The sequence below is a fragment of the Monodelphis domestica genome, chromosome 7, assembly GCF_027887165.1.
Source record: "Monodelphis domestica isolate mMonDom1 chromosome 7, mMonDom1.pri, whole genome shotgun sequence".
In the NCBI taxonomy this organism is placed as follows: Eukaryota; Metazoa; Chordata; class Mammalia; order Didelphimorphia; family Didelphidae; genus Monodelphis; species Monodelphis domestica.
Window position 1 is genome coordinate 118288068 of NC_077233.1, and position 10998 is coordinate 118299065.

Here is a 10998-nt window from a genome sequence, read left to right on the forward strand (position 1 = left end):
GAGAACTGAAGATTTATTTACAAATAAAGTAGAAAAGCAAAGTTTGAATAAATAGACAACGTCTCTGAAACCACTGAGTCTGAGTAATAGCAAGTGCTTGTTAAAATACAGTAGCACTCTATTTTTTTTCTAAACCAATTAAGATTAAAGGTTGATTGGGGGGAGGGGCAGCTGGGTAGCTCAGTGGATTGAGAGCCAGGCCTGGAGACAGGAAGTCCTAGGTACAAACCTGACCTCAGATATTTCCCAACTGTGTGACCCTGGGCAAGTCACTTAATCCCCATTGCCTAGCCCTTACCACTCTTCTGCCTTGGAATCAATTCACAGTATTGATTCCAAGAAGGAAGGTAAAAAAAAAAGACTCATGGTTGATGGGGCAGCTAGGTGACTGAGTGGACTGAGAGCCAGTACTAGAGATGGGTGGCCCTGGGTTCAAATATGACCTCATTAGATACTTCCTACCTATGTGACCCTGGGCAAGTCACTTAATTCCCATGGCCTAGCTCTTACTACTCTTTTGCATTTGAAGGATACACCATATTGATTCTAAGAGAGAAGATAGGGGTTTAAAAAGAAATATTAAAAGTTGGCATTTAGGACTATACTCTCTATCAGTAATAAAATCAAAGATCTAGCGCAAAAACACACATGTATCAATTGTAATTCATAAAAACAATTGTATTGCTTTTTCATATAGCTGCTGATCAAGCTAATTAAGTTCCTTTTAAAAAATGAATTAATACTAGAAATAAATAATCCTTTTATAAAGGATTAATGACAACCTCATATTCTGTATATACATTGCATTTGTACCTGAGAAATGCATATATATGAAAATATATATGTTCTTCCTCTCCCTCTTTTTCTAACTATACCTGTGTTAGAGCAATAGCAATTACAAAAACAATAAATAGTTTTTGGATAAGATTTAACTCATCTTAAATAAGTAATTATACAGGTAATTAATAGTTTGTTTTTGAAATCCATTAGTTATTCAAATTGAAATTTTACAGAGTTTTTTAAATACTTTTACATTGTAATTTTATGGTGGTTTTCAGATATTTTCCTCAAATTACCTAATTGTGTATATTAAATTGTATTTTCATCATGACTAATGCAATTATTGCCCTTATAGTCAAATGCTCAATATTGAATACTTTATGTAAGAATAATTAAATACTTCAATGAATATGTGATTTCATTGATGAGAGTATTATGTACAACAATGTAGATCCTTATCTATGCTTACCTAACTTGTGAGATTCTTGTCTATATCCTCCCATAAGTTTTCTGTAGGGTGTCTACCAAATACACTAAGACTTTCCTTGATTTCTTTTGACATAATGAGGGTACCAATGGGGCACACAGGCTGTTCTACAACAGTTATTTTTAGCTCTTATCATATTTGGAATTAAATTCAAATCAATTAATAAATCAACAAGTCAATTAATATGCATTTTATCAAGTATGTATCTCCTTGATTTATTGACACTGATATTCAAACAATTATTAAAAAGGCATTTATGCTGTTGCATATATCCCAGAGATTTTATGATCTTCCTATCTGAATGAGAGATGCTGGCTATAAATACAACAGAAATTCAGACAAAGGCCAATATGAACAGGAAGAACTGGAGAAGGCCCTTATCAAGCTGATATTCTGTGATTCTGACTCTGGTCTCACTGGAATACAAAGTCTATATTGTAGAATAATGAAAAAATTTGGTTTACTTAAGGTAGGTTAAATGAGTGCCAGGCAGAGAAGTATGGATTTAATATTACAGATTGAATGGGGAGACACTCTTAGTTTTGAGCAGAAAAATAGGATGAAAATATTTTAAATCAGTATGGTAGTGGGTAGGGTGAAAATGGGATTGAGAATGGACAAAACTGAGGCCAGAGAATCAACTATATTCTTAGAGTAGTTAGCCACACATGAGAAGAATGATGACAGTCAGGACAATGGTGGTAGCCATGAAAACATAACAGCAATAGTAAAGAATCACAAACTCTGAGGAAAATAGATATTTTTTCCTATTCCTTTTTTAATAAACATTTATTAAGTAACTGCTATGTGCTGTCACATCAGCTGCCAAAATAATCTTTCTAAAACACATCTCTAAATCACTCATCTCCTTAAGAATCTCATTAGTTCCCCATTGCCTCTACCAACTCTCCAATTTGGTACTTCAAGCACTTCACATTTCAGTTCCTTCCTATCATTCTAAACCTATTTCAGACCACTCTCCATCCCATATGTATTTTCTGTTCCAACTTAAATGCTCTATTTGTTATTTCTTATATTCAGCATTCCAAACTTCACTTTCATGTTTTTATCCAAGATATCACATACCTAGAATGAGCTTTTGCATCATCCTTATTTCTTAGATTCTTCAACTTTCAAGGGCTCAATTCCACTAATTTGTCCTACAAAAACATCTTTCCTTAGGCCTTCTACTTATGTATCTACCTTCTTCTCTACCCCAAGAGGTATGTAATCTCCTTGAAGGCAGAAACTGTTTTTCATTTTGCCTCCTACAATTTAGCATGCTTAACAAATTCTTAGTGGGTTGCTTGAAATTTGCTCCAAATGAAAGTCACTTCATAGATGGACATAGAGCCATTGGCTTCAACATCAATATTATATTTCTCCTTAGTCCATTTATAAATAAACTCCACACAGAAAATATAGTAGGTGATTAAAGCTTTAAAGTGACGAGACTATATGACACAAATTAGTTTAGGGAAAATATCTTAATGGCACATAAAAGCAAAATGGTAGAATATATGAGGATCTTTAACTATTTCATTGACATTCCCTAGATTTTGTTTTTCCTTTTTTCACTTTTGTCCTGACACTAAAAAGGTAGAAATAGCATGTACTCCATGTCATCACCCCACTGATAAACTTTCAGATCCTAGAATTGATTGCCTATAATGTCAACTTATTAAGTGTTCTTAAGTTGAACTATTAAATAAGAATCTATGATATATGGATACATACAGAAATATTATCCTCAAGACATGATGATAAATATCATTACTGTAGGGGAAGACAAAGGGCAGCTCAACCATGGGGGTAGAACAATGGACTCCCAGCCAGATGGATATGTCCAAGTGTAGTTCATGTACTTTCAACCTAACTGAATTTCTATATCTTCTACTTGGAAAAAAAAAGGGGGGGAGGGGATGCACATTGATAATTATTATTTTTTATTTGAAAATACTTTGCTGGGTCATTTTGAGAAAAGTATTACTCATATATAGTATTACAGCAAAAACTGTAGGATGTTATAAGCTAATTCCTTGCATAAAAATTTGTTTATTGTGGATCTCATAATTTTTTTTATCCTCATTAATTGGGGAGCAAAATCTAGGTTAAAGCTTTCTATTGCTTTTCTGCTAGAATATCCTCAAGAGAGCTGGGTTTTTAATTTTTTTCCCTTGTAGACTTAAATGTAACAACGGGAAGCACTTGTGTAGACAGTAGACTTGAAGTTTTGAGTCAGCATGTGACCTTAAAAGATTGGCTCTTCTTTTTGTTTGCTATGGTAACTTCAAGATGTTTAGCTGTCTACCAAAGCTCTTGAAAGTGTATTAAGACAGGAACTTAGTAAACACAACTGGCTGGTTTGTTTTACTGCCCAGTCCTCTAGAGTCTCCAAAATCAGTCAAGTGAATCCCTCCTGCTGCCCAGCTCCCTCCAACACCCCTCACCCCCCATGACACCACACTCTTGCTACTCTGAGCTTCTCCCCCTTGATGAAAGCCTGATCTGGCAAAGAAAGAAGACTTGCTCACAGACCAGTTGCTTTTCATTTAATTTCTTCTTCTTTTTCTTTTCTTTCTTTTTTTTCCTCATGCACCCGTGCTAAGCTTTCCTGGGTATTGAGTTACTGGGTTAACATTTGCCAAATCAGTGACCACAAATGTATACTGCAGATGACGGGGAGGGAGGAGCTAAGGACGCCAGAAAGACTCACTAGGTCTGGAAATCACCTGCTTCCCAGGATCAAAGATGCCAGTCACGTGATGCCTCTTATACACAGCTGGGGAGGAGGTTGGAGAAGCAGTTCAAAGTGTCTATTATGACCCCATGGGGCCACTGTTTTAAAATCCAGCTGTGAAGGATCACGGGAAGTGAGAGCCTCTGGAGAAACTGCAGCTGCTGCTGCACTAAGCCCCAGGCACCTGGCCACCACCTCCCCAAAACTGGGGAAGACTAGGGGCCATTACATCTGATTGGCAGGAGTAATACAACTTCTGGCAATGCAACTGTACACTACCTGATGCAGTCTCCCCCCAAAAATCACATGTCAAATTAAGGAGAGCCTTTGCATGTCATCTGACCTAACAAATTCTTCCTCTTACATATGCGAGAAACTGAAGTCCAGAGAGAGTAACTTGCCAAGGTCACCAAGTTTCAAACTACCAGACCTAGAAAGAGTTGATAGATTACCTACCTCAGCCCCTTCAAAGGATCTGAGATTTAGAGATAGATGGCATCTCAGAGGTCACTGAACCCACCTCTCATTTTATAAAAGAGGAAACTGAGACCCTAGGGAGAGCAAGGAGCATGTCAACAACTAGCAAATGGTAAACCCAAACAGCCAGCTGTAAGGTCAAGAATACTGGATTGGTAGTCTTCTGGAGGCCAAGAGACTCAAATACTGGCTTAGTTACTTCCTGTGTGACCTTGAGAAATTCCCTAAATGTTTCTAGGCTCCCCAGTATCCTCATCTATCAAAAGAAGGAGTTGAACTTCATGACCTCTAAAGTCCCTTTCAGCTCAAAACCTATGATCCTAAGACTTCTCTCAGCCTCAGTTTCCTCTTCAGTAAAATGAAGGGAGGAGGACATGGATGTGAACGCCATCTCTAAAAACTCTGACAATTTAAAATTCTCTAATCCCATTAATCCTATGTGATCCCAAGATCTCAAATTCCTTCTCTGTAAAATGGGGATTTTGGATTCAGTCTTGAAAGGTCCTTTTCTGCTTCAAGATCTTCCCTAGTCCAAGGGTTGCTGCTCTTTTCAGAAAGCCACACAGCTTCCTAGGTTTTTTTCTAGTTTTCTTTCTTTCCTCTTTTCCTTCTTTAATTATTATGTAAATAAACAATTCGCCTGTGATGTAGAGCGGAGTCCAGAGGAGCAGAAGTGGGGGAGGGGAAGGAGGAGGAGCAGGAAAAAAAAAAAACCTAGACGCACAGTGACAGCTCTATCCCTAAGTATACAGGGAAGAGCAGGATCTGGCTGCGACTGGAGCGAACTCTGACCGAGCAAAGTTATGTGTAAACAAGAGCTTTAGGCAGTAGCTTCCCTCCCTTCATTCTTTTCTCCTTCCCTCCCTCCCATCACGCACACTCTCCCTCCATTTCTTCCTTCCTTGAAACCCCCTCCCTTCTACCCCGCTTAGATCCCGACACTTGTCATACAGTCCTCCTCCCTTCTTTCACCCTTATGGCACCCCTACTCCTCTGGCCCAACCTGGCCCTGCCTGCTGCGGGAGCGCAGCACGTTACTCACCATCTCCTGCTTGAGAAGATGTAGCTTGGTTTCCAGTCTCTCCAGGGCACTGGAGTTGCTACGTCTAGGCGAGCCAGAGGCTGGGGAGGACGAAGAAGAGGAGGATGAAGAAGGAGACAAGCTGCAGCTGTTACTGCTGCTGTTGCTGCTACTGCTGCACCCCCTGCCCTGGTCCTTGTCCTTGTCCTTGTCTCTGTCTCGGTCCCTGCCCGGTTCCTCCCCACGGAGCGACCGTACCAGGCTCTCAGGTACTTTACGCCCAAGCTTCAGTTCGATGTCTCTCAGGTCTGGCAGTGGGCTTTCTTCCATGGCTTCTTCTTTTCTTAAAAAAAAAAAAAAATTAAATAGAACACACTCCAGGCTCTTCTGATTAAAGGGAGCTGCAGCTTTTGCAAGCTGCGGCAGCAGGAGCAGCAGATTTCCTCCTATCCTCTGTATCTAACCGCGGCATGCAGAGTTCATCGTCCTTTTCATAGTCTAGTATTAGCCTCTTGAGATTCACACAGGCAGCAAACTGGAGTAGGGACCACAGCTAACTAGAGGCAGTGGTTCATCTGAAAATAGTTCATAATTATTATAAAGTTGCATTTTGGGGGGCCACCCACTGAAAGTAGACAATTGCGACTACAGAAAAAATATGAATAAATAAAAGCAGGTTTATCTTTTGGGGGGAAAAATCCCGATAACTAACCATTCATATAATTTCAGTGTTCACTGACAGCCCATCTGCAACAACACGGCAACAATATAATGATGTAGTAACACTCCTGGATTGTTTCATTTTCCAACCACATGTCTCCAAGTTTTCTGTTTTATCCTGTATGCTCAGAAATCTGGTCACTGAGAAAGCCGGTCGTGTGTACATATGCATTAAAAAGAGATATTCAGCATAATTGGAGTTTAACTGCTTCCTGGAAGTTAACAGGACTAGACTCCTTCTCCTTTGGACAGTTTGATCCAAGTCATTGTGTTTCTCCGATCCTCGGAAACTTTAAACCCTACTGGCAGGTGGACCAAAGGAGAGCCAACCCTTGTACCGTAGATCACAGACAAAAAGAGCAACTCCAATTGTTCTAACCCTACTGGTCGTAAGGCAACACTGGCGCCACATTTAAAGGAAGTCTCTCATATGAGCATTATGTTTGGTGCTCTCTGACAGGGTCGTCTTTTACCTTACACTTTTAAAAAGTATCCCAAGTTAAAGGGATAAAGTCACCTGACAGTTAAGGTATGTCACTATCCAGCAAAGAAGAAAAGAAAGTCCAGCGTTTGAGATACTGCCAAATCATTTTATGTTAAAAAGAAGAAAAAAAAAGAACAAAAATAAACAGTTTTACTATACAGAATGGCAAGCCTCCTACTAAATGTTTTAAGTTCATTACAGCAGCCAAAAAAATACGATATTGTGGTTTACCTAAACCCTGAAATGTCATTAGTATATATGTATAAATTCAATAAGAGAAAAAAACAGCTTTAAAAAAACCTCATTGAAAAGTTGTTAGATTTTCTTTGCTAGTTTGACTAAAGACTTTTTAGTTAGCTCTGCTACTCGGTAGCACTTGAGAAAGTTTCACAAAGTAAGACCACTGAATTGACTCAGCTATTAGCATTTGGAAATAATATGGTATTTTGACAGTCAGACTTTGTCAGTATTTAAATAGTTAGAATGTTTTCACCCCAAACACTAGAAATAATTTTATTTTCATTGGGGTTTTTCAATGAATAGGTTATTTAACTTAATGGAAACAAATGAATATTTGAATTTCTGGTCTTGCTTGGGATCCAGTCCCATTGACATTGATGAAGCTTTTCACTTTTATCCTCATTGCCTAGGATATATGTTTGGCACAGTTTCCTTAGCAAACTTCTAAATCTAGAAAATATAGACCCATTTTATAGCATTTATTTAGTCGGGGTGATTATTAATGAACATACTAGAAATCTTTATGCTAGGAAGAGAAGTTCTCATTCTAAAAAATAAAAATAACTGGAATGTATTTAGGTGATAATTCTGAATCAATTTTCATTTAAAGAAGCACTCTTTAAGGAATTAGAGAACAAAACTAAATCTTAATGATGCAGCTACATGCCTTATCCCAAATTGGAAAACCAAAAAGTGGTTTTAAGTTAGATCCAAAAACTTCTCTTATTTTTAGGGTATAGTTTGTTGTTGATGCTACTGTAACTGGCTGCCTCCTCTCTAGACTGAACCTCCCTACTGCCTCCCACTCCTCCTCTGACACAACCTTGCTTTTCTCTAGGGTCTTTTATATAAGAATCTTCCTTGCTTCATGCTTCTAGAATAGGGGATGCTGGCCAATCCATGGTGTTTCCCTGGCTATATATCAAAGATGGAAAACAAAAAAGATACAAGAGGCTGGCAATCACCTCTCTCTCAATGAAATTCATGCCCCTTGTACTTATATAATTGAACTGCTCTGGTAGGAAAGTAACAAAGTGTCCAGGTTCCTCACTTGTCAGTCAGAAAACATGAAAGAAAAGCTTAATATAACCTGAGTGTAGCAGGTTTGGAAGATGACTTCTTATAAGACCACACTAACCCACTGACATGAGGTCCTGCATCTTGCCTTTTGATGACTAAGATATGGATGAATCTTCTGGCCTAATCCCTTTATCCTGGACTTTAGTTTCATGTGTTCCCGCCCTTGGATATCTCAAGTTAAGCTTTATGTTTTCTCTTGGGTGGGTTAAAATGTACCTATAAAATAGATCTATTGCTTTTAGCATTCCTGATCTATCTGTCTCTTGTTCAAAAAAGACTTCAGTGGACTGAGGTAGAAGACAATTCTAGCTCTATGATAGAGCAGTCCATACAAAAGGGTAATGGTAGCAATGCCTCATTTCTATAGTGCTTTAGAGCTTAACAGTTTCCCAAATTCATATTGATATGTCAATGGATAGTAGTTTACTACTTTAGACTCTTTCCCTGAAATCTTAGACTCTCAATGGAAAGCTTTTGCCTTATCCTAAAAGGACCAGGACCCTGCAGTGTTTCCTGGCCATTTCTAATCCATACTACCTGAACAGTGGCCATCCTCATAATTTTTCTATCTTTCCACTCTGCCCCTAGAACCATGGATTCCACTAGATGAGTTTTCTTCTTATCTTGTCCTGTATGCTACTTCTTGATCACCACCCAGCTTTCTAATTTCCTTCTCTTTTTCGTTTCTTCTTTATGTACTGGTTTACCCTTTAAAATGTAAACTCCTTCAAGGTAGGCAGTCTTTCTTGCTTATAAGTGTATCCCCAATGCTTAAAACAGTATCTAGGACATAATAGACACTTGATAAATATTTTTATATTAAATCATAGGGCAATTTCAGTCTTGAATCAGTTACAGAAGAAGAGGTTTCAGTATCAAATTTTGATAGGTGGATTTATAGAAAAACATATATCAAGCCTGCATTTAAAAAAAAATCTATTTATTAAAATTTTCTCTGTCCTTCAAAAGTCCAGTTCAGTTCCTATTTATTCCATTAAGCCTACTTTAATCTCCCCAACCAGCAATAGAAATGCCACAACTTTTTCAAAGTATCTTGTACTTCTTTTATTATTATAAGTATTCTATTTTATATTATTATTATTTATGTTCTAGGTCTATCTAGTTTCTAAGGTCAGGAGCTCCAAGATCAGAAAAACCTTACTTCTCTTCTTAACTATTTCTCAATGGTACAACTAGATGAAGTAAGAAAACTATAGCCTGCATAGAAAAGCATTATCTTTACTAATGAAGTAGTAATATTTGTATAGTGCTCTAAGGTTTGAAAATTTGTAGAGTCCAGTAAAAGGGAAACTCCTTGAAGGCTCAGGAGCTGGGTTGGTTTTTGTTTTTCTTTGTTTGGGTTTATGTTAGAATTCTTAGTGCCTAGTTCTTTGTACATAGCAGATAGTTAATAAATGCTTATTGACATCTGAATAAATGAACCAAGATACAAAAATATGGAAAGAGTCAGTATTGGAGGGGCAGTGTTAAAAGGTTGGTTCAATAAAGCATTTTTGGTGATCCAATCATTCTGGAAAGCAACTGAGGATTATAACAAGAAAGTGACTAAGATGTCCATATCCTTTAACCCAGAGATACCACAACCAGGTATATATCAAGATGATCAAAGATAAAGGCACTATATTTGCCAAATTATTTATAGACATTTTTGTAGTAGCAAAGGGCTAGAAATAAAATATTGTAACTGGAAAATGGCTAAACAAATTAATGGTATATTCAGAATATAACAGAACATTATTGTGCTATAAGAAATAATCAATATGAGGAATAAAGAGAAGCATGGGAAGGCATATCAGCTGATTCAACGTGAAGTCAACAATAGCAGGAAAACAATCTAAACATAGTTACTGAAACAATACAAATATTTGCTGAATTGAACTGAATTATATTACAAACTAAATTTAATTGGTTTAAAAATAGTTTGTTCAAATATTAAATATGATTTTTCCAGTAAACAAATACTGTTAAAAAGTGGCACAGTGGATAGAGTGCTTTGCCTGAAGTCTCATGGATCTGGGTTCAAATTTGACTTCATACACTTCCTAATGTGACATTGGGCAAAGTCATTTAATCTTGTTTGTTTAGCTTTTGCCCTTCTGTATTAAATTTGTTACTAGGACAGAAAGTAAGAGTTAACAAAAAGTAAGCATGTAGTATGACAATATATAATGGTTTTATTCATTTAAATAGAGTCTTTTAAAATTTTATTCTGTGAAATCACAAAAAATTTCAGTGGGGATAGTACATACTCATTATTCACACTATTCATGGCAATATAAGTAGATAAACTTCATAGGACTCTTTTTTTTTTTTTTGGTTACAGAAGATTTGAGGGGCTTGAGGAAGAATTCCTCTCTTAAAAACCAAACCAAAGCAAAACAAACATCTATGCCATTTGACTGATTTCATATTGGAATTTAGGTATATTTTTTAGAGGGGGAATATTTATGACTTTTCATATTAAATACTTTCTAATAAGACAGTTAAGAATTAATAGTTTTCGTATTTAATATAAATTGTGATTAATAACATATATCATATAATGTCTACACAATATATGATGACACAAAACACAATTATGTGTTATAATTTAAAGGATTAATGAATCACTAGGTGAGTAAAAGTCCTTTCAGTAATGGGACCTTCTCTATTTAAGCTTTTGGAGTTTTTCATACTAAAAATTTTTATACTAAAAATACTGGATGACTTTCTGCATGATTCTATTTGTACCTGGTGATTGAGTAAATATCTAATGACATAATGTCAATGTTCAGTGTACATATGGATTCCTTGATATTTTAAAATAACACTGTGGTATTACTGTGACATTGTAAAAGTTAAAATTAAATCTTAATAAAAATATTCTATTTTAGGAGATTTATTAAATGCTCATTAGAAATCAATCTCCATTTATACACATACAAAATGATCAATATAAGGAATAAAGA

At 36.6% G+C, this 10998-nt stretch overlaps 1 protein-coding gene across 2 annotated transcripts in view; it reads right to left on the minus strand.

Annotated features, from left to right (window-relative positions):
* LURAP1L (leucine rich adaptor protein 1 like) overlaps positions 1-6355 on the minus strand; it is a 51784-nt gene extending 45429 nt beyond the window's left edge. The window contains exons 1-2 of one of the 2 annotated variants that reach the window (XM_001365767.3): positions 6218-6355; positions 5527-5843 (exon numbers count right to left, since the gene is read on the minus strand). In XM_001365767.3, the coding sequence (XP_001365804.2) occupies positions 5527-5843; positions 6218-6224 (324 nt within the window). In that variant the 5' untranslated portion in view covers positions 6225-6355. Of the gene's footprint in view, positions 1-5526; positions 5849-6217 lie in introns of both variants that reach the window. The other variant, XM_007499570.2, reaches the window with a different exon arrangement.
* Between the last annotated feature and the right edge of the window lie 4643 nt (positions 6356-10998).